Here is a 23,886-nt window from a genome sequence, read left to right on the forward strand (position 1 = left end):
CATTTGCGACCAAGTTTTAACTTCCTGACTGATGTCTTGGGATGTTGCTTCAATATATCAACATAATTTTCCTGCCTCATGATGCCATCTATTTTGTGAAGTGAACCAGTCCCTCCTGCAGCGAAGCACCCCCACAACATGATGCTGCCACCCCCGTGCTTCACGGTTGGGATGGTGTTCTTCGGCTTGCAAGCATGCCCATTTTCCTCCAAACATAACAATGGTCATTATGGCCAAACAGTTCTATTTTTGTTTCATCAGACTAGAGGACATTTCTCCAAAAAGTACGACCTTTGTCCGCATGCGCAGTTGCAAACCGTAGTCTGGCTTTTTATTGCGGTTTTGGAGCAGTGGCTTCTTCCTTGCTGAGCGGCATTTCAGGTTATGTCGATATAGGCCTCGTTTTACTGTGGACATAGATACTTTTGTACCTGTTTCCTTCAGCATCTTCACAAGGTCCTTTGCTGTTGTTCTGGGATTGATTTGCACTTCTCGCACCAAAGTATGTTCATCTCTAGGAGACAGAGCGCGTCTCCTTCCTGAGCGGTATGACGGCTGCGTGGTCCCATGGTGTTTATACTTGCGTACTAATGTTTGTACAGATGAACGTGGTACCTTCAGGCGTTTGGAAATTGCTCCCAAGGATGAACCAGACTTCTGGAGGTCTTAGCTGATTTCTTTTGATTTTCCCATGATGTCAAGCGAAGAGGCAATGAGTTTGGCCTTAAAATACATCCACAGGTACACCTCCAATTGACTCAAATTATGCCAATTAGCCTAACAGAAGCTTCTATAGCCATGACATAACTTTCTATGCTGTTTAAAGGCACAGTCAACTTCGTGTATTTAAACTTCTGACCCACTGGAATTGTGATACAGTGAATTATAAGTGAAATAATCTGCAAACAATTGTCTGAAAAATTACTTGTGTCATGCACAAAGTAGATGTCCTAATCGACTTGCCAAAACTATAGTTTGTTAACCAGAAATTTGTGGGAGTGGTTGAAAAACAAATTTTAATGACTCCAACCTAAGTGTATGTAAACTTCCAACTTCAACTGTATATACTTTATTCTATTCTACTGTATTTAGGCTATGTCACTCCGACATTTGATTTGATAAAGTGCAAATATTATATTATCATGGAGCTTCTCACATGACATTTTACACACATGACCAATCCTCATGAGATCCTGAAACAACAGATTCTGATGTTAGAAAGTGAGAGCCCATTTATACTATATAGGGAATGGTAAGTAGGCATTCTGTCCGGATTCTGTTTGGAAGTTATGTGGCTGTGACTAATGCCGCATTTAAAACAACTTTGAACTCAAGTCATGACACCCGTGATCTTCAGGTAGGAACGTCGGAGCTGTAAAAAGAGGCCCGAGTTCCTGAGTTGGAATTCCGAGTTGGATGACAGTTCAAATAGATTTTTCCCAGTCAGAGCTTGTTTTTTTCCCAGAGTTCCCAGTTGTTTTGAATGCACTGAAGTAGTAAGTATGAAATTTCTGAGTTCCCAGTTGTTTCGAACACAGCATAACATCATCCTAAATTCTCCATATTACACAATGATGGAAAGGGAGACCAGACTGGGCTAAATATGTTCTTTGTGTTGGTGTGGAGCAGACCCAGAATTGACCCATTGTAAACCGGGCCTGAGAGAGTCTGGTTAGTACCACATGACATGGCACAGCCTCACGTGGTGGCTGTCATCTACCCTCATACAGAAACATACTGGCCATAGGCCAGTTTAGGTAAGTGCTATGATGGGCCGGGACATCTTTAACCCAGTGGATCAGTCTAAATTGGGTGTTTTGCATAGAATTATCATTAATGGCCTAATAATGGTGGCCTCAAGGGGAAAAAAATTAGCAGTGTGTTACTTTGAGGTCCCAGTCCGTCCATGCCCCCTACACAATCAGGGGCCCAACCCTGGGCATAGTTCTTGTGTGCTCTGATAAAGCCAAGGCAGGCAACCAGGGTTATAGCTCTTTTTCATGTTTACCATTAAGTCAATGTTGACAGATGGCGGCGATCCAGAGAAAATCCTGCCTCCCCAGGTAACCTATTTCTTTTTTCTTTATTCTAATTTCAGTTAAAGGACAGTTAATCAAAATATATGAAAACCTAATGTTAGTGTTGCTTTAATGTCATATTGGAGGACAACAGACATCTTGCATGACCTTGATTACAAACATACCAAGCATATTCATGTACAGTGCACGCTGACAAAAAGTGTGGTTTCCGTTCACATTCGTGTTCCTGTTTTGGTTTTATGTCTCACAATCCTGACAAGGGAATAGTTGTTATGCTGAAGTCATGAAATAATATGCATTCAACTCAGTGATCATATTATTCTGACTGCAAGTCCCTACTGCAATGTTGGGCAGTCGCTAGCAAATGGAATATACATTTTTTTGTTTGTTTAACTGTGAGAAAAGCTCTACTTCCTCTCACTGTTATTACTTCACTTTCAATTTCATGTTTATTTTTTTAAGTGTGGTTAGTGATCTCTAACTCCACTCCTCCCTTCCTCTCTTATATGTCCTGTTTGAAAGTTTAATATTATGACTCTGTCACTGTATGTCAGTTGTCATAAGTGGAATGTAGGTTTTCATCAACTATAACTTTTATGGTTAGCGTTATTTGTTATGTATTATAACTGAAGTATAACAGAGTAAGGAAATCACACATGGACCTTTTGGGGTTCAGCTAGAATGATAAAATAGTATTAACAGAACAGGGTGGACACTAGAAGAACAAGGAATTTTGGATGGAAGTTGGTCGCCTATAACACCATGTTTTCAGAGCCACCAGTGGTGTAAAGTACTTAAGTAAAAATACTTAAAAGTACTACTTAAGTAGTTTTTTTTGGCTATCTGTACTTTACTTTACTATTTATATTTTTACCAACTTTTACTTTTACTTCACTACATTCCAAAAGAAAATAATGTACTTTTTACTCCTTACATTTTTCCTGACACCTAAAAGTACTTGTTATATTTTGACAGGAAAATGGTTGAATTCACACACTTATCAAGAGAACATACATGGTCATCCCTACTGCCTCTAATCTGGTGCTCACTAAACACAAAAGCTTTGTTTGTAAAAGATGTCTGAGTGTTGGAGTGTGCCCCTGGATATCCATCAATAACAACATAAGAAAATTGTGTCATCGGGTTTGCTTAATATTATGAATTTTGAAATGGTTCATACTTTTACTTTTGATACTTTAGTACATTTGAGCAATTCCATTTACTTTTAATACTTAAGTATATTTAAAAACCAAATACTTTTAGACTTTTACTCAAGTAGTATTTTACTGGGTGACTTTCACTTTTACTTGAGTCATTTTCTATTAAGGTATCTTGACTTTTACTCAAGTATGACAATTGAGTACTTTTTCTACCACTGAGAGCCGCCATATAATGACCATTGGTGACAGTGAACACAGACTGGGACCCCATTGTTTGAATTTTGCAGCCTGTTGAATGGCTGCCAAATTGTCCTAAAATGTTAAATTTCATATTGTGTGTTTTTTTGTTTTCAATCCCTTCTATGTGTTTGATGCTTAATCAAAAGGTTGACTATGGTCATATACTCATTAGACTAGCTACTGTCATAGTAGGCATGGGTGAAAAGAAAAGTAAAAGTAAATGGCTGAATATGAATATATCATTTACAAGACTCTACAATAGAGTAGTAGAAGTTTAAATGGTATAGGCGAGGTGTACGTTTTTCCGTTTCACCTAGGAAGTCTGATCCATCATCAAACAACCATCACTCCAATACAGTGACGTAAGGCCATGACGTCAAAGGGTCTGTTCTGTTGACTTCCAGATAGGGGTAGTGTGGGAAAGTGTCACCCGACCCGACCAGCAGACTGTAGACCAGACCAGGAAAAATAAAGAATATTGACTAAAAGAAAGATAGAAACTAACTGTAATCAATTACAAATGAGATACGGTGAAAATCAACTTTGCGATATCTGAAAGCCACCTTGGATAAACGCAACGTTTGTTCTGACACAAAGGTTTATGCCAAGACGCTCCTCTCAATGCATTGGGTTCGGTGACAGCTTTGGACAGGAATAGAGATAGTGACGGGAGAACAATGGTAAGTTTATATATATTTTTTTTTATTTTCAGCAAATTAAAGAATAAAAATGAGTGTATTAATATGTTTATGTTTTCATAAATTAGTTTCTGCACTTCTATTGTACACACGGTACCTGTAGGCTCAGAAGCGTTTTTTGTTGTTGTCACTGTCACTACATTAAGCTACAGCCTTGCGTTGAATTACATTTGACCGTTTTCCCACATTGAACTTGACTGATTTTATGTAAAATACACCTTATTTAAAGGCCGTGTGCTACAGTAATAATATTGCCTTTTTTTATTTTAGTTTAGTTTTGGTTTTCATTTATGAGAGATCATACAAAATTCAAACAAATTCATGCAAATAGATTATTTTATACAGACCCATGTGAGTTTTTATGAAAATGGTTTGTGAGTGTCATTAGAGGGTCAGGTTAATAAGTTAGAGTAGCACTCAATCAACCAAACTTAAATGATTAGATATGTTTTATTATGCTAGTTGATGAAATTGCTATGTGTATTCTGTGGACAACAGTTATAGACCCAGGTCTGTTAGTCTATCCTATAAATATCTGTAAAGTCCATGAGCAGACTATCCCTGTGCGCTTGATTGAACTAGACATGTAAAAATACATATTGTCGATTTGTGAGAGGGGGTTTCCTAGCTAAATGCCAGGTACTCTGTTGAGGCTGGAGTGAGTGAGGAAGGGAGTGAAGGGAGGAAGGAAGCAAGGAGGAGAACTGGAAAAGGCAGCAGTTCCTGTGTTAAGATTCTGTCGCCGGTTGATTTTAAACACAGACTATTCCTCAGCTATGAAAACTTCATTGGTGGGGGCCGAACTTAAACAGTGAAACGCATTTCCTCAAAATGTATGTGTCAATCCAATTTAACTTAAGCAATCCAGTAGCCTATTCACCATATGACAGCTGTAATAGTAAATAGAAATGGGAAAGAAATCCACCTTTCATTAAAGCTTGTATAACTCATGATGTATTGACCGGTAATGTATAACAGCTAGTCCTAACTTGTCACTACGAGGGCACTGAACTAGTGTTCTAACCTGTCCATATCTCATTCCGGTTCTGTGAGTCTAAAAGGGTGTTATTGACGGTGAGATATGGAATCACCAGAGTTACTGAGATTGTACTTGTTTTGTTTGCTCTCTTGGTTTCCTGTAAGTGTCAGCGCAGTCAGCATCCTTGACTCCTGAAACACTCACTTCCCTGTCCGGCACAGAGGGTAAAAGGTCAGGGATAGTCCCGTCAGGATATAAATTATGTTATGTTCAGTCTATTATTATACTGCCTAAATATCATGTTTTAAGTAGGCCTTCTTATTCACCTACAGTACATGTAGGCCTGAATCCTATCTTGAGATTTGTGAGTTTCCGTTCAAGCCTTCCATTGATATCAATCAATGTATTTACCTGAAAGTTAAGTGAAGCGTGCATATCTCACAGTTAGGATGTGGCTGCTATAGTAGATTTTGGTGGAATGCAAGAGTGTCATTGTCACAGTGGGTTGCCCAACATTTGTTGCCCCAGGCTAAAGTGGTTATTTGTTTGTAAAGCTGTAGCGTGCCGCCATGTTCCTCCAGATAGTCAGAGCTTACAGTAAACTGTCACAAGAATTTTCAATTCCAATGATAATAACAATCAATCAATAACTCTGACCAATCCCCTAGATCTGTAAGACCACGGGTTTAATAATAATTAGTCAAAGACTCAGCTTATGAAAAAAGATAGTACCGTTTATTCAGAGAACGTTCTGAAGTCCACAATACAAAGACATCCATTTTATAGCAGTGCACATACTTCCACACAAACAGTAGATATCATACGCACATACACACATCATCAGAATATAATTTTATGATTCTAATCAATTTCATACAATTATATGGTTTCAGGGTGGAATATTCTAATCATTAATTTAAACATATAAATTGCCATGTTCCTCCAGATAGTCAGAGCTTACAGTAAACAGAACCCTCCAAGTCATCCAGATGTCCAGGCTCACCTGCCCCAGTTCAGTTGTTGGCCGTCATCTTCCTGTTCTGTCCTGTTTTCCCCCTATGGAAGCTTAATCTCTCAGCCATTATGACTAATAATTAATGTTAATGTGAACAATGCACTGTTGTTAACCACTGCATAGGTTACACAACATAAAATACATAAAATATCACCTTTAACATGGTAACACAAAGACGGGGACAGATGTTGAAAAAATGTATGTGAGCTATTCATTGTGTCAATTATTGTGTCCGTACCTGCCCCTATTCAAATAAACCATACATCAAATATGCACAAAATCAGAAGTGGTTCCAACTAAGTCCTGTGGCCTTACCAGGATGTATCTTCCATTAACATCAACTTGTTTGTTGTGTGTTCAGGAGAATGGGAAGAACCGCCTGCAGCAGGCCCAGGATGAGGTGGAGGAGGTGAAGGTGATCATGCTAGATAACCTCAACAAGGCTGCCGAGAGGTCAGGCAAGCTGGGAGATCTTGATAACAGGGCAGACGAACTTCTGGAGAAGGTGATTGTTGTACTTTATGGGTGCTCCCCAAATGGCACCGTATTCCTCGATAGTCTACTACCTTTGAACAGGGCCTATAGGGATCTGGTCAAAAGAAGTGCACTATATCGGGAATAAGGTGCCATTTGGGACGTACCCTAAATTAAGAGGCGTAATAAGAGACGTCTTCATGGAACCAAATCATGACTTAATACAAAACACAAACATAATTTGAAGATACTGACTTTGAAGGCCGTACTTTGATGATTGCAATGCTATAATACTGATTAAACTTTAGGTGCGTTTCAGAGAGACACAATAGCACAAAAAGTTTCTCCTTTGGAATTCTCCTTTGGTGTGTCTCATGGTAGTTTTCCAATGTTCCATGGTTCCATACGAGTCCATGGAATAGCCAGGAAATATCATATTGCTGTCTATAAATACACGTTAGGTGGAGTTGGAGGCGAAAAATAATGGACAATTTACATCCTGATTGTGGTTTGCAGTGATATTTTTAGAAAGGTATTTCCTATTGTTGTAATATTAATGAAACCCACTGGTCTCCCTCTGTATTAAGAGAGGGGTGTCCAGGACGTGCCACAGGGCGCATGTCCGTCCTGGTCAACCCTGGGGTCAACCAACCAGGTCGCAGCGTTCCCATATGTTATGTTACAGCCTTATTCTAAAATATATATATATTTTTTAATCTCATCAATCTACGCACAATACCTCATAATGACAAAGCAAAAACAGGCTTTTAGAAATACCTTATTTACATAAGTATTCATAAGTACCCTTTGCTATGGGATTTGAAATTGAGCTCAGGTGCATCCTGTTTCCATTGATCATCCTTGAGATGTTTCTACAACTTGATTGGAGTCCACCTGTGGTAAATTAAATTAATTGGACATTATTTGGAAAGGCACACACATGTCTATATTATGTCCCACAGTTGACAGTGCATCTCAGAGCAAAAACCAAGCCATGACGTCGAAGCAATTGTCCGTAGAGCTCCGAGACAGGTTTGTGTCGAGGCACAGATCTGGGGAAGGGTATCAAAAAATTTCTTCAACATTGAAGGTCCCCAAGAACACAGTGCCCTCCATTTTTCAATGGAAGAAGTTTGGAACCACCAAGACTCTTTCTAGAGCTGACCGCCCGGCCAAACTCAATTGGGCAAGAAGGGCCTTGTTCAGGGAGATGACCAAGAACCCGATGGTCACTCTGACAGAGCTCCAGAGTTTCTCTGTGGTGATGGGAGAACCTTCCAGAAGGAAAACCATCTCTGCAGCACTTTACCAGTCAGGCCTTTATGGTAGAGTGGCCAGACAGAAGCCACACCTCAGTAAAATGCACATGACAGCCCGCTTGCAGTTTGCAAAAAGGAACATAAAGGACTCTCAGACCATGAAAACAAGATTCTCTGGTCTGACGAACCAAGTTTGAACTCTTTGGCCTGAATGCCAAGCGTCACGTCTGGAGGAAACCTGGCACCATCCCTACGGTGAAGCATGGTGATAGCAGCATCATGCTGTGGGGACGTTTTTCAGCAGCAGGGACTAGGAGACTAGTCAGGATCAAGGGAATGATGAACGGAGCAACGTACAGAGAGATCCTTGATGAAAACCTGCTCCAGACCTCTCAAGACCTCAGACTAGGGCGAAGGTTCGCCTTCCAACAGGACAATAACCCTAAGCACACAGCCAAGACAACGCAGGAGTGGCTTCGGGACAAGTCTCTGAATGTCCTTGAGTGGCCCAGACAGAGCCCGACCTTGAACTCGATCGAACATCTCTGGAGAGACCTGTAGATAGCTATGCAGCGACACTCCCCATTCAACCTGACAGAGCTTGAGAGAATCTGCAGCTTGTAGTGTAATACCCAAGAAGACTCAAAGCTTTAATCGCTGCCAAAGGTGCTTCAACAAAGTACTAAGTAAAGGGTTTGATTACTTATGCAAATGTCTATTTCAGTTTGTTTTATTTTATACATTTGTAAAAAAAAATCAAAAAATGTGTTTTTGCATTGTCATTATGGGGTGTTGTGTGTAGATTGATGAGGGAAAAAACAATTTAATACATTTTAGAATAAGGCTGTAACGTAACAAAATGTGGAAAAGTCAAGGGGTCTGAATCCTTCCCGAATGCGCTGTAGTTCTCTGAGAACACACTGAGCGGCTGACTGTGGCTTGTGCCCCAAATTACACCATATTCCCTATATAGTGTACTACTTTTGACGAGGCTCTGGTCAAAAGTAGTGCACTATATAGGGAATAGGGTGCCATGTGGGACGCAGAATAGTTCTTTGAGGACTTGCTGGTCGGCTGACTGGGTCACTGGGATAAACAAAACAGCAGTGCCAAGAAAACAAACACCAGTCTATATTCTTTGGAAAAAACATTGAGAAAGTAGTGTGCACTGTAACTAAAGACTTCTGTCTACCGAATTGTCAGGAAATGGTGGGTTTCATGACATAATGGTTTCTTTTTGGAGTTTAAAATATATACAATGCAGTGCAGCCTCAATTGCAGATATATAGAATACCCCCCCCCCCCCTCCATATTCAGACAGATATAGAATCATAGGGTCTTGGCATGAACATCGGACTAACTTTTAACATCTTATGATGATGTGTTTTCAGAGTAAAGCTTTCTCAAAGTCTGCTCGGAAAGTGAAACAGCAGAAGTGGTGGAAACACATGAAGATGAAAGTGTTGCTGACTGGCGTAGGGGTCGTCATGGCAGCCATCATCATTGGGATTATTGTATGGTCAGCATCTGGACCTGACGACGGAGAGCAACCTGCTGCAGGGCAACCCACCTCAGGACCTTAGGATCCAAGACTGTCTGTCAGAGCAAAGGACATGGAAGAAATGAAGATGGAGGATGGAGATGGACACAGGGGCAGGCGAGACCTCAGAGGAAATAAGGAGTCAGTCAAGACAGAAATAGTGGAGGTAGATAAAGAGTGAGGTTTTCTAGCCTGGTCCCAGATCTGTTTGTGCTTTTGTCAAATACATTGCTGTCATTGTCAAGCCAAACATTTGGCATGATAATGAGTGACAAGAAGTTGGCATGATGATGGCACAAACAGACTGGCACTCAGGCTGTAGGTTTTCCACCTGAGCTCAAACTAGGTTTTGTGGGTTGACTTTTCTGAACTATGCAATCTGTGATATTGTTTGTTTTTAGAGGCATTTCAGGCTCTGTGATCTGTGTGTAGATCGTTGAATGAAATGGTACCATCACCAGCTCAGCTGCTTCCCCATTCGGTATCATCTTCAACTGGCCCTAGTTGGTCAGGCTCACTGGTTTCACATTCATACTCAGAAATGCTTCAGCCTCACCATGAGATTTGGTATAGGTGAATGTTTTGTCAATTCAAATTAATCATATTGTGCCTTTGGAGTGTAAAAAATCCCCATTGGATGAATTGTGTGACCGTTTCAAAGTATTCCATTTAAGCTGTAAGGGGACATCACATAATTATATTTCTCATGAAATGTTATGAGTAATTTCTTCTCATAATTTCATTATTCGTTTTTACGGTCAAAAGAAATATATGAAAATGAACTTAATTTTGATATGTACATAAAACGCGGTTATGTTTGAGGCCAATTTGGGCAATGCAGTGTGAATATTTATATTTCATTTTTCATTCATTGTCTTACAGGTAATCAATGTGTACAGTATTAAAAAAAACAGTGCTAAGAAATCACATATCTTCAGTTGTCCAATATCTGTTTTTTGTATTTTATATTTGTTACAGACTTCCCTTGCCCCTTTGTTGTTTACTCTTGACTTACTAGTATTTGAAATATATATGTAAAACTGTAGTGCATTGTAAAATAAAAGGAATTGACCAGATATATCTGCAGAGAATCTTTATTTTGAATTGTGTGTACAACTGACAGTTGTTGTGTGTACAATTTACATTTGTACACCATAAAGTTACTTTTTATTTGAGAGAGAGACAAAGATTCCGAAAAAGGTCCAGTTACCAGGACTACAAATTCCAACTAGACACACAAAAACTATTCATACCTCAGTCTAAATGTAACAGTATAGCTTCCGTCCCTCTCCTCGCCCCAACCTGGGCTCGAACCAGGGACCCTCTGCACACATCAACCACCGTCACTCATGAAGCATCGTTACCCATCGCGCCACAAAAGCCTACTTCTAGGTCTCAGAGCGAGTGACATCACCGATTGAAACACTATTAGCGCTCACCACCGCTAACTAGCTAGCCATTTCACATCGGCCACACTCACTCCCCTTTTGACCTCCTCCTTTTCAGCAGCAACCAGTGATCCGGGTCAACAGCATCAATGTGTTTTAACTTTAGTTTTAACTTTATTCCGTCCCCTCGCCCCGACCCGGGGACCCTCTGCACACATCAACAACAGTCACCCACGAAGCATCGTTACCCATCGCTTCCCAAAAGCCGCGGCTCTTGCAGAGCAAGGGGAACCACTACTTCAAGGTCTCAGAGCAAGTGACGTCACCGATTGACACTATTAGCGTGCACCACCGCTAACTAGCTAGCCATTTCACATCGGCCACATAAACATCAGCACCACAGGTAACGTCCACAAAGCTGTGAACGATATGAGACAAGGCAAGAAGGGACTCTGCATGCAGAATTCTGCAAAAACATCCTCCATGTAGAACGTAAAACACCAAATAATGCATGCAGAATTAGGCCGATACCCGCTAATTATCAAAGCCCTCACCAACAGAGAGATGAACCTAGAGAATAGTCCCTTAAATTATCTGGTCCTAGGGCTCTGTTCACAAACACAAACAGACCCCACATAATCCCAGGACAGCAACACAACTAGACCCAACAAAATCATGAGAAAACAAAAATATAATTACTTGACACATTAGGAACAATTAACAAAAGAAAAGATCAAACCAGAATGCTATTTGGCCCTAAACAGAAAGTACACAGTGGCAGAATACCTGTCCACTGTGACTGACCCAAAATTAAGAAAAGCTTTGACTATGTACAGACTCAGTGAGCATGGCCTTGCTATTGAGCGAGGCCGCCGTAGGAAGACCTGGCTCTCAAGAGAAGACAAGCTGTGTGCAACAAAATTAGGTGGAAACTGAGCGGCACTTCATAACCTCGTGCCAAATATATTACCATTTTAGAGACACATATTTCCCTCAGATTACACAGACCCACAAAGAATTAGAAAACAATCCAATTTTGATAAACTCCCATATCTACTGTGTGAAATACCACAGTATGCCATCACAGCAGCACGATTTGTGACCTGTTTCCACAAGAAAAAGGCAACCGGTGAAGCACAAACACCATTGTAAATACAACCCATATTTATGTTCATGTATTTTCCCTTTTGTACTGTAACTATTTGCACGTCGTTAAAATGTACATAGCCATAATATGATATTAGATATGTCTCTATTCCTTTGGAACTTTTGTGTATGTAATGTTTACTGTTCATTTTGTATTGTTTTATTTCACTTTTATTTATTATATATTTGACTTGCTTTGACAATGTAAACATATGTCTCCCATGCCAATAAAGCCCTTTGAATTGAATCGAAAGAAAGAGAGATCCTGAACCCCACCCACACATGTGTGATAGGACGGAAAAAGTCACGTGATGGTGCATTGTCATACCCGGTAGACAGTGTGGTGTAGCTAGCTGGCTAGTTGCTGCACATTTCAGGTTATGACAAAACACACAGGTAATGTAAGTCAACTTTTGTGTGACTTTAATTTGATGTCGCAGTATAGCACAGTGTATTCACGGACATTTCTGTGTATTCGACAATTTGGCTAAAACAGCTCAATGAGAGTGGTTGAGCAGTATAGGGGTTAGCTAAATGGATTAGCCTACTGTGTAGCTAGCTAGCTTGCTAATGTTATTGAATCAACTCGAGATCGGAAGGTAGCTTGGGCTTTGAGTGTCATTTTGCTCAATCTATTTTTAGTAAATTCAAAAAGAGTCAAATTAAATTAGCTTCATGGTTAGCTAATGTGGCTAAGGAAAACAGTTTGACGTTCCACAGATTGGTAATCTGAAGATGGCTTCTTATTTTGATGAGCATGACTGTGAACCAACGAATCCCGAAGAACAGTACCGTCAGAATGCACTACTAGAACTGGCCAGGTGAGGTTCAAAGAGCTACCAAACTAACTAGCTAGCAACCCAAGTGATGCAACACAATCCATTCTGTATTTTGTATCCAATATCCTACATTAACTGTCTGCCACTGAGAGACTGACATCGAAGATGTTTTATAACTAAATCAAGATAGACCACAGCCTGTCGTTTCCAATGGGAACAAATTAGTCATAGTGTACAGAACAAGCAATATGGGCAGAGCCAAGCACGAGCTAGCGAGATCCTATTGGCGCGTTTTAGTTCGGTTAGGGAACACCTCTTCTGTGAAGTTTTCGTGTGATGTAACTCAATTCGCCTTTGCACTCCTTCTAAACAACGCAGTTTTTTACAACTTTTGCAAAGGGTAAAGTCTACAAAACATAATCCACTCTGTTCATAACAGATTTTAGTTTAGGGAACAGAACTTTATTGAGATACATTTTTTCATCGATGAGAAAATTTGCAGAATGTCGGCTAAAATCTATCTTTTTCCATATTCTGCCGGGCATTGGGCTTCTTCTCACTACAATATTTGGTAATGAGTGGAAACGCCAAGCGGATGCTTCACATTTATACATCCGGTGAAATATCTATCTCATTGATCTATCTGTGCTGACATTGCCTGTTCTTTTTCTTCGGTGGGGTTTATCGGCAGTTGGCATCCAACGTTATGGTGCCTTACCACCACCTACTGTTACATTGCCTGTTGACCTCTGTGTAGGTCTTTGATGCAGGGCCTCGACATTGACTCAGGAGCGTTTGACCTATCGGACTGGGACCAGCGTCTTCCTCCCCCAGCTGCTAAAACAGCTGTCCAAACCTTACCTGTGGTTGTCATATCCCCAGAGCAAGCAGGTGAGTCCTGCTGCACGAATAAGCTACCCTCTAGCTAATTACCTGTGAAAAACATTTGGGAATTATAGGCTACTATCAAAATACTATGCTGTCTCACGTGGTACCCAATTTTAATTCATTATAATTGCATGCACGACTACCTCTATAGTCTGCAAGTGTAGTCAGTTGTCTGTGGATGTTTCAGACTGTGTGATGGAACTTGCTCTCTCCCCCCTCATCTAGACAAAGGGCTGAAGTGTCCTGTGTGTCTGCTGGAGTTTGAGGAGCAGGAGACGGTGAGGGAGATGCCCTGCAAACACCTCTTTCACTCTGGTTGTATCCTGCCCTGGTTAGGGAAGGTGAGGGCCTGTCCACTGGATCGTCACACACACACACACACACACGGATACATTTTTCACATATAGGTTTGATGGTATGTACAAATGAATGTACTAATTACCTGAAGTGTAATTACTTTCTGAAGTGTCTGTCCTATATCTGAAAGATAGAAATAATCATGTTCCCTGATCTTTCTTATATGTATTTAACCCCTTATTTTTGTCACTAAAACAGTCTACATATATACAGTGCATTCGGAAAGTATTCAGACCCCTTGACTTTTTCCACATTTTGTTACGTTACAGCCTTAATCTAAAATGTATGAAATCCTTTTTTCCCCTCATCAATCTACACACAATACCCCATAATGACATTTATATATATATAATTTGTTTTTTACAGATATCCCATTTACATAAGTATTCAGACCCTTTAATCAGTACTTAGTTGAGCACATTTGGCAGTGACTACAGCCTTGAATCTTCTTGAGTATGACGCTACAACCTAGGCACACCTGTGTTTGGGGAGTTTCTTCCATTCTTCTCTGCAGATCCTCTCAAGCTCTGTCAGGTTGGATGGGGAGCGTTGCTGCACAGCTATTTTCAGGTCTCTCTAGGGATGTTTGATCTGGTTCAAGTCCGGGCTCTCGCTGGGCCACTCAAGTACTTTGAGACTTGTCCCGAAGCCACTCCTGTGTTGTCTTGGCTGTGTGCTTATGGTCATTGTCCTATTGGAAGGTGAACCTTTGCCCCAGTCTGAGGTCCTGAGTACTCTGGAGCAGGTTTTAATCAATAATCTCTCTGTACTTTGCTCCGTTCATCTTTCCCTCGATCCATTTGAGTCCCAGTCCCTGCCGCTGAAAAACGTCCCCACAGCATGATGCTGCCACCACCACCATGCTTCACCGCAGGGATGGTGCCAAGTTTCTTCCAGATGTGGTGCTTGGAATTCAGGCCAAAGAGTTCAATCTTGGTTTCATCAGACCAAAGAATCTTGTTTCTCATGGTCTGAGAGTCTTTAGGTGCCTTTTTGGCAAACACCAAGCGGGCTGTCATGTGCCTTTTACTGAGGAGTGGCTTCTGTCTGGCCACTCTACCATAAAGGCCTGATTGGTGGAGTGCTGCAGAGATGGTTGTCCTTCTGGAAGGTTCTCCCTTCTCCACAGAGGAACTCTGGAGCTCTGTCAGAGTGACCATCGGTTTCTTGGTCACCTCCCTGACCTAGACCCTTCTCCCCCGATTGCTCAGTTTGGCCAGGTGGACAGCTTTAGGAAGAGTCTTGGTGGTTCCAATTTTCTTCCATTTAAGAATGATGGAGGCCACTGTGTTCTTAGGGACCTTCAATTCTTCAGAAATGTTTTGGTACCCTTCCCCAGATCTGTGCCGTGACACAATCCTGTCTCAGAGCTCTACAGACAATTTCTTCGACCTCATGGCTTGGTTTTTGCTCTGACATGCACTGTCAACTGTGGGACCTTATATAGACAGGTGTGCCTTTCCAAATCATATCCAATCAATTGAATTTACCACAGTTGTACTCCAATCAAATTATAGGAAATGGAAACAGGATGCACCTGAGCTCAATTTTGAGTCTCGTAGCGAAGGGTCTGAATACTTATGTATGTCATATCAGTGTTCTTTTTTAAATGAATTAGCAAAAATTTCGTTTTAGATTAAGGCTGTAACGTAACAAAATGTGGAAAAGGGGAAGGGGTCTGAATACATTCCGATTGCATCGTATAGTGTACTTCCATACATTTTTTCAACTGGTACCGGGGGACCGTCAGACAAGTCTTGTGAGGGCATCCTAGCACAAAACAACCGACATGTTCGTGCGAGTCTCACCTTTCCACAGAGGGGTCATATTAGTGTGTAAACTGTTAGGACGCTACAGGCAGAAGTTGGCAGATCGGCTGTACCAACTTCAGACGAGTCCCAAGACGCTTATGGGGATCATAGATCAAAACGGAGAACACCCTGTCTTTGTGAGAGTCTCATCTTTCCATAGATGGGTCATAATAGTTTGCCTAACCGTTCTGACGCTACACACGATTTTGTGAGACCGATTTACCGTTCGGATGCTACAGACAATTTTGTGAGAAGACCGATTTTCGGGAAGTCTCATGGTCTGACAAACACCGCTTTATCTCTGTCAACTTTCACTGCAGATGTGGAAGTGCGACTCTGGCGGATGTGGTGGACTGAGATGCATCCAATGCAAAAAAACATATCTCTAGCTTAAACTGGCAGATTTTTATGGGGATTGTTTCATTATGCTTATTTAGATTTCCGGAGGGCGTGGGTCTTATGGGGTTAACAAGTGACATAAATAAGGGATCATAGCTTTCACCTGGATAATCTGTCATGGAAAGAGTTCATAATGTTTTCTACACTCAATGTATAATCGGTCTTCTCACAAAATTGTCTGTAGCATCCGAACGGTAAATCGGTCTCACAAAATCGTGTGTAGCGTTGGAACGGTTAGGCAAACTATTATGACCCATCTATGGAAAGATGAGACTCTCACAAAGACAGGGTGTTCTCCGTTTTGATCTATGATCCCCATAAGCGTCTTGGGACTCGTCTGAAGTTTACATTTTTGTCATTTACATTTTTGTCATTTAGCAGACGCTCTTATCCAGAGCGACTTACAGGAGCAATTGGGGTTAAGTGCCTTGCTCAAGGGCACTTCAACAGATTTTTCACCTAGTCAGCTTGGGGATTCGAACCAGTTACCTTTCGATTACTGGCCCAACGCTCTTAACCACTAGGCTATAACCCTTGAAGAATCCCTATAACTCTTGCTGTCTATCATCACAGACAAATTCTTGCCCGCTATGCCGTCTCGAGCTACCAACCGACAATCCAGAGTATGAAGAGTTCAAGAAGGACAAGGTGGGTGTGGAACTAGGGTATCAGTCATTATCCTGGGAAATCGAATTCAAAGTGCTTTTCCCTTTTAGAGTTGAAACTTGGTATGCGTCCCAAATGGCACCCTATTAACTGTAGTGGTCTATGGGCCGTGGTCAAAATAAGTAGTGAACTGGATAGGGAATAGGGTGCCATTTGGGACACAGCAATGGTCAGCGTCAACCCATTACTAAATGGAGCATTTCTGTCTGTTACAGGACAGGAGAAAACAGAGGGAACACAGACTGGAAGATCTGCATGGAGCCATGTACACATAACGGCTCAGAGCACACTGCTTATTGCTGATTTCACCTTTCTAGCGTTGGGTCGCAATAGAATTAAGAATTGACAAAAGCTGCAAATATTATGTAGCTATTATGTTTTATCGTATGTACTGTAAATATGTCAGTTTTAAATACAGTCAATTGTACAAAGACCCATTTTGTGATACAGATTGAAATTATGGATGATCATTATACAATGAAAGGAATACTGAGACAGTTGAGTCTGTTTGAACTCTACATTCACTGCCTTAACACATCATAGCATTTCTTCCTTTTCGCCAAGATGCAATACATTTACCAAAACAGATGATTAAATGGCTTTTCATGGCATATGTTTTGCTGGCCGCACCATATTTATCAGACTTTAAATTCAATCTGTTTATAGTGTTGATTGCTTTGGCATCGTCATTAAAGGCCCAGTGCAGTCAAAATTCTGTTTACCTATGTTTTGTATCATTTTGTACAACAGCTGATGAAACACACAAAATATTTGTATACAGTGGGGCAAAAAAGTATTTAGTCAGCCACCAATTGTGCAAGTTCTCCCACTTAAAAAGATGAGAGAGGCCTGCAATTTTCATCATTGGTACACTTCAACTATGACAGACAAAATGAGGGAAGAAAATCCAGAAAATCACATTGTAGGATTTTTTATTAATTTATTTGCAAATTATGGTGGAAAATAAACTTTTGTTATTGACCAAATACTTATCTCAATACTTTGTTATATACCCTTTGTTGGCAATGACAGAGGTCAAACGTTTTCTGTAAGTCTTCACAAGGTTTTCACACACTGTTGCTGGTATTTTGGCCCATTCCTCCATGCATATCTCCTCTAGAGCAGTGATGTTTTGGGGCTGTTGCTGGGCAACACGGACTTTCAACTACCTCCAAAAATGTTCTATGGGGTTGAGATCTGGAGACTGGCTAGGCCACTCCAGGACCTTGAAATGCTTCTTACGAAGCCACTCCTTCGTTGCCCGGGCGGTGTGTTTGGGATCATTGTCATGCTGAAAGACCCAGCCACGTTTCATCTTAAATGCCCTTGCTGATGGAAGGAGGTTTTCACTCAAAATCTCACGATACATGGCCCCATTCATTCTTTCCTTTACACGGATCAGTCGTCCTGGTCCCTTTGCAGAAAAACAGCCCCAAAGCATGATGTTTCCACCCCCATGCTTCACAGTAGGTATGGTGTTCTTTGGATGCAACTTAGCATTCTTTGTCCTCCAAACACGACGAGTTGAGTTTTTACCAAAAAGTTATATTTTGGTTTCATCTGACCATATGACATTCTCCCAATCTTCTTCTGGATCATCCAATTGCTCTCTAGCAAACTTCAGAAGGGTCTGGACATGTACTGGCTTAAGCAGGGGGACACGTCTGGCACTGCAGGATTTGAGTCCCTGGCGGCGTAGTGTGTTACTGATGGTAGGCTTTGTTACTTTGGTCCCAGCTCTCTGCAGGTTATTCACTAGGTCCCCCCGTGTGGTTCTGGGATTTTTGCTCACCGTTCTTGTGATCATTTTGACCCCACGGGGTGAGATCTTGCGTGGAGCCCCAATTTGAGGGGGATTATCAGTGGTCTTATATGTCTTCCATTTCCTAATAATTGCTCCCACAGTTGATTTCTTCAAACCAAGCTGCTTACCTATTGCAGATTCAGTCTTCCCAGCCTGGTGCAGGTCTACAATTTTGTTTCTGGTGTCCTTTGACAGCTCTTTGGTCTTGGCCATAGTGGAGTTTGGAGTGTGACTGTTTGAGGTTGTGGACAGGTGTCTTTTATACTGATAACAAGTTCAAACAGGTGCCATTAATACAGGTAACGAGTGGAGGACAGAGGAGCCTCTTAAAGAAGAAGTTACAGGTCTGTGAGAGCCAGAAATCTTGCTTGTTTGTAGGTGACCAAATACTTATTTTCCACCATAATTTGCAAATAAATTCATAAAAAATCCTACAATGTGATTTTCTGGATATTTTTTTCTCATTTTGTCTGTCATAGTTGAAGTGTACCTATTATGAAAATTACAGGCCTCTCTCATCTTTTTAAGTGGGAGAACTTGCACAATTGGTGGCTGACTAAAAACTTTTTTGGCCCACTGTATATTTCTTTTTAATCAGTGTTATTGGTTATAGTTGCTGGTTATAGATGCTGGTTAAAAATACAATCTACACAGGACTTTCTAATCAGCAGGAGTTCTGGTTTTCCATGGTGACATCACCATGCGGTAAATTGGATAATAGACCAATAACAAAGAGTTCCAAACCTCAGTTTGAATAACTGCTGGTTTTCAGTTTTCCCCTCCCCACTCAGACCACTTCCAGACAGTCCTAGCAAATGTCTTGCTTGAGAAATAGTTGTTTGCTAAAAAAACGATTTTGGTCGATTTTAATGTAACCTCTATTACAGTACGGTACTTAATTGTTATATTGATATAAAAATGGCTGCATTGGGCCTTTAACACCCTACCCTGGTATAGGGTATTGAAGAAAGCTTAAGGAACAGCACTCAGTACACACTCTACCTGTGATAATACACTGAACAAAAATTTAAACACAGCATGCAACATTTTCAAAGATTTTACTGAGTTACAGTTTATATAAGGACATCAGTCATTTGAAATAAATAAATTAGGCCCTAATCTATGGATTTCACATGATTGGAAAACAGACGGGCATCTGTTGGTCAGATCCCTTAAAAAGAAAATAGTGGGGTGGATCAGAAAACCAGTCAGTATCTGGTGTAACCACTATTTGCCTCATGCAGCACGACACGTCTCCTTTGCATAGAGTTGATCAGGCTGTTGATTGTGGCCTGTGGAATGTTGTCCCACTCCTTCAATGGCTGTGCGAAGTTGCTGGATATTGGCGGGAACTGGAAGACGCTGCGTACACGTCGATCCAGAGCATCCCAAACATGCTCAATGGGTGACATGTCTGGTGAGTATGCAGGCCATGGAAGAACTGGGACATTTTCAGCTTACAGGAACTGTGTAGAGATCGTTGAGACTTGGGGCTGTGCATTATTCAGCTGAAATATGAGGTAATGGCAGCGGATGAATGGCATGACAATGGGCCTCAGGATTTCATCACAGTATCTCTGCATTCAAATTGCCATCAACAAAATGCAATTGTGTTCATTGTCCGTAGCTTATGCCTGTCCATACCATAACCCCACCACCACGGGGCTCTCTGTTCACAAAGTTGACATCAGCAAGCAGCTCGCCCAAATACATGCTGTCCGCCATCTGCCCGGTACAGTTGAAACCGGGATTCATTCGTTAAAACACACTTCTCCAGCATGGCTGTGGCCATCAAGGATGAGCATTTGCCCACAAGTCGGTTACAATGCCGAACTGCAGTCAGATCAAGACACTGGTGAGGACGACGAGCACACAGATGAGCTTCCCTGAGACTGTTTCTGGCAGTTTGTGCAGAAGTTCTTCTGTTGTGCAAACCCAGTTTCATCAGCTTTCCTGGGTGGCTGGTCTCAGGCGATCCCGCAGGTGAAGAAGCCGGATGTGGAGGTCCTGGGCTGCCGTGGTTACATGTGGTCTGCGGTTGTGACGCCGGTTGGACGTACTGCTAAATCCTCTAAAACAATGTTGAAGCAGGCTTATGGTAAAGAAATGAACATTACATTCTCTGGCAACAGCTCTGGTGGACATTCCTGCAGTCAGCATGCCAATTGCACACTCCCTCAAAACTTGAGACATCTGTAGAACTATATTGTGTGACAGAACTGCACATTTTAGAGTGGCCTTTTATCGTCCCCAGCATTAAAGTGCACCTGTGTAATTATCATGCTGTTTAATCAGCTTCTTGATATGCCACACCTGTCAGGTGGATGGATTATCTTGGTAAAGGAGAAACTCACTAATAGGGATGTACAGTGCATTCGGGAAGTATTCAGAACCCTAGACTTTTTCCACATTTTGATACAGCCTTATTCTAAATTGGATGAAATTGTTTTTTTCCACTCATCAATTTAAACACAATACCCCATAATGACAAAGCAAAAACAGGTTTTTAGAAATGTTTGCAAATTAATAAAAAATACAAAGGTGAAATATCACAATGGCACAACTATTCAGACCCTTTGTTGAAGCACCTTTGGCAGCGATTACAGCCTCGAGTTTTCTTGGGTATGACGCTACAAGCTTGGTACACCTGTATTTGGGGAGTTTCTCCCATTTCTTCTCTGCAGATCCTCTCAAGCTCTGTCAGGTTGGATGGGGAGCGTCGCTGAAAAGCTATTTCCAGGTCTCCAGTGATGTTCGATCAGGTTCAAGTCTGGCTGGCCACTCAGAGATTTGTCCCGAAGCCACTCCTGCATTGTCTTGGCTGTGTGCTTAGAGTCGTTGTCCTGTTGGAAGGTGAACCTTCGCACCAGTCTGAGGTCCTGAGCACTCTGGAGCAGGTTTTCATCAAGGATCTCTCTGTACGTTGCTCCGTTCATCTTTCCCTCAATCCTGACTAGTCTCCCAGTCCCTGCCGCTGAAAAACTTCCCCACTTGATGATGCCACCACCATGCTTCACCGTAGGGATGGTGCCAGGTTTCCTCCAGATATGACGCTTGGCATTCAGGCCAAAGAGTTCAATCTTGGTTTCATCAGACCAGAGAATCTTGTTTCTCATGGTCTGAGAGACCTTTAGGTTCCTTTTGGCAAACTCCAAGCGGGCTGTCATGTGCATTTTACTGAGGAGTGGCTTCAGTCTGGCCACTCTACCATAAAGGCCTGATTGGTGGAGTGCTGCAGAGATGCTTGTGCTTCTGGAAGTTTCTCCCATCTCCACAGAGGAACTCTGGAGCTCTGTCAGAGTGACCATCGGGTTCTTGGTCAACTCCCTGACCAAGGCCGTTCTCCCCCGAATGCTCAGTTCGGCCCGGCGCCCATTTCTAGGAAGAGTCTTGGTGGTTCCAAACTTCTTCCATTTAAGAATGGAGGAGGCCACTGTGTCCTTGGGGACCTTCAATGCTGCAGAAATGTTTTGGTACCCTTCCCCAGATCTGTGCCTCGACACAACCTGTCTCAGAGCTCTACAATTTCTTTGACCTCATGGCTTGGTTTTTGCTCTGACATGCACTGTCAACTGTGGGACCTTATATAGACAGGTGTAGCATCGGTCCTCAGATCCTCAAAAGGTTCTACAGCTGCACCATCGAGAGCATCCTGACTGGTTGCACCACTACCTGGTATGGCAACTGCTCGGCCTCCGACCGCAAGGCACTACAGATGGCAGTGTGTATGGCTCAGTACATCACTGGTGCCAAGCTTCCTGCCATCCAGGACCTCTATACCAGGCGGTGTCAGAGGAAGACCCTAAAAATTGTCAAAGACTCCAGCCAGCCTAGTCGTAGACTGTTCTCTCTGCTAACGCACGGCAAGCGGTACCGGAGCACCAAGTCTAGGTCCAAGAGGCTATGAAAACAGCTTCTACCCACAAGCCATAAGACTCCTGAACATCTAATCAAACGGCCACCCAGACTATTTGCATTGCCCCCCCCCCCCCCTTTTACACCTACTCTCTGTTGTTATCATCTATGCATAGTCACTTTAATAACTCTACATGTACATATTACCTCAACTAACCGGCGCCCCCGCACATTGACTCTGTACCGATACCCCCCCTGTATATAGTCTCGCTATTGTTATTTTACTGCTGTCTTTAATTACTTGCTTTTATTTCTTATACATTTATTTTTAACTGCATTGTTGGTGAAGGGCTCGTAAGTAAGCATTTCACTGTAAGGTCTACACCTATTGTATTCGGCGCATGTGACTAATAACATTTCATTTGATTTTGTGTGCCTTTCCAAATCATGTCCAATCAATTGAATTTACCACAGGTGGACTCCAATCAAGTTGTAGAAACAGGATGCACCGGAGCTCAATTTGAAGTCTCATAGCAAAGGGTCTGAATACTTACGTAAATAAGGTATACGTTTTTATCTGTCATAAATTTGCAAAAATGTCTCAACTTGTTTTTGCTTTGTCATTATAGGGTACTGTGTGCAGATTGATGAAATGTTTTATTTAATCAATTTTAGAATAAGGCTGTAACGTAACAAGTGGAAAAAGTAATGGGGTCTGTATACTTTACGAATGCGCTGTAAATACATTTGTGCAAACAGTGACAGAAATAAGCTTTTTGTGCGTATGGAACATTTCGATTATCTTTTGTTTCATCTCATGAAACATGGGACAAACACTTTACATGTTGCATTTATATTTGTATTCAGTATAGATTAAGGACCAATCTCACAGCTGTGGTTTTTCTCAGGTCCTCTTGAGCCGAACTGTAAACCACTCAATCTCATTTCCTCAAATATTAAAACGTTTGATATAGTCATGTTATATTTACCCCAAAGAAAATTATCCAGCTTTTTTCACACAAAGTCCCATGGGTGGTTATAAAGCATGTATAGCATTGTTGGTCTGGTTAGCCAAACTGGTTTATGCTTTATGTCCATTCGTAAACATATGACAAAATAACCTCCAACTGCTGACTCCTGTGATTGAGTCCTGAAAATAGACAGTTGCTCTGAAATGCTAACGGTACTCAACTATTTCAAGGCAGGGATAATTGGTTCTGCCATATTTCTCTGACTACAATGAAGGGATGTCTTGTAGAGAACAGAAGTCAAATAATTGAGGAAAGGTAGCCTCAACCTGAGTGATCTTGCAATATCACACATTGCAGTTAGTCTGGTTTCACAAGGCAGAGAGGAGCAGTAATTTTGGAGGGGTTGATGTTCTGGGCT

At 41.6% G+C, this 23,886-nt stretch overlaps 2 protein-coding genes across 5 annotated transcripts; both read left to right on the top strand.

Annotated features, from left to right (window-relative positions):
* Nucleotides 1-3,829: 3,829 nt before the first annotated feature.
* On the top strand, nt 3,830-10,480 carry LOC139545163 (vesicle-associated membrane protein 5-like). Its single transcript, XM_071352621.1, has 3 exons — nt 3,830-4,119; nt 6,493-6,636; nt 9,256-10,480. The coding sequence occupies exons 1-3, from the start codon at nt 4,117-4,119 to the stop codon at nt 9,445-9,447; spliced, it is 339 nt and encodes a 112-aa protein (XP_071208722.1). The 5' UTR covers nt 3,830-4,116; the 3' UTR covers nt 9,448-10,480.
* A 1,690-nt stretch (nt 10,481-12,170) lies between these two features.
* rnf181 (ring finger protein 181) lies at nt 12,171-17,559 on the top strand. 4 transcript variants are annotated; one of them, XM_071352624.1, is made up of 6 exons: nt 12,171-12,334; nt 12,659-12,759; nt 13,475-13,608; nt 13,831-13,946; nt 16,746-16,820; nt 17,054-17,559. In XM_071352624.1, exons 2-6 carry the CDS (start codon nt 12,674-12,676, stop codon nt 17,111-17,113), a joined length of 471 nt encoding a protein of 156 aa, XP_071208725.1. In that variant the 5' UTR covers nt 12,171-12,334; nt 12,659-12,673; the 3' UTR covers nt 17,114-17,559. The 4 variants fall into 4 exon arrangements, with proteins under 4 accessions (XP_071208725.1, XP_071208727.1, XP_071208726.1 ...); XM_071352626.1 differs by having other exon boundaries at nt 12,196-12,339; XM_071352625.1 differs by having other exon boundaries at nt 12,246-12,334; nt 12,644-12,759.
* The last annotated feature ends 6,327 nt before the right edge of the window (nt 17,560-23,886 follow it).

This window comes from Salvelinus alpinus, chromosome 19 (assembly GCF_045679555.1).
Source record: "Salvelinus alpinus chromosome 19, SLU_Salpinus.1, whole genome shotgun sequence".
Taxonomy (NCBI): domain Eukaryota; kingdom Metazoa; phylum Chordata; class Actinopteri; order Salmoniformes; family Salmonidae; genus Salvelinus; species Salvelinus alpinus.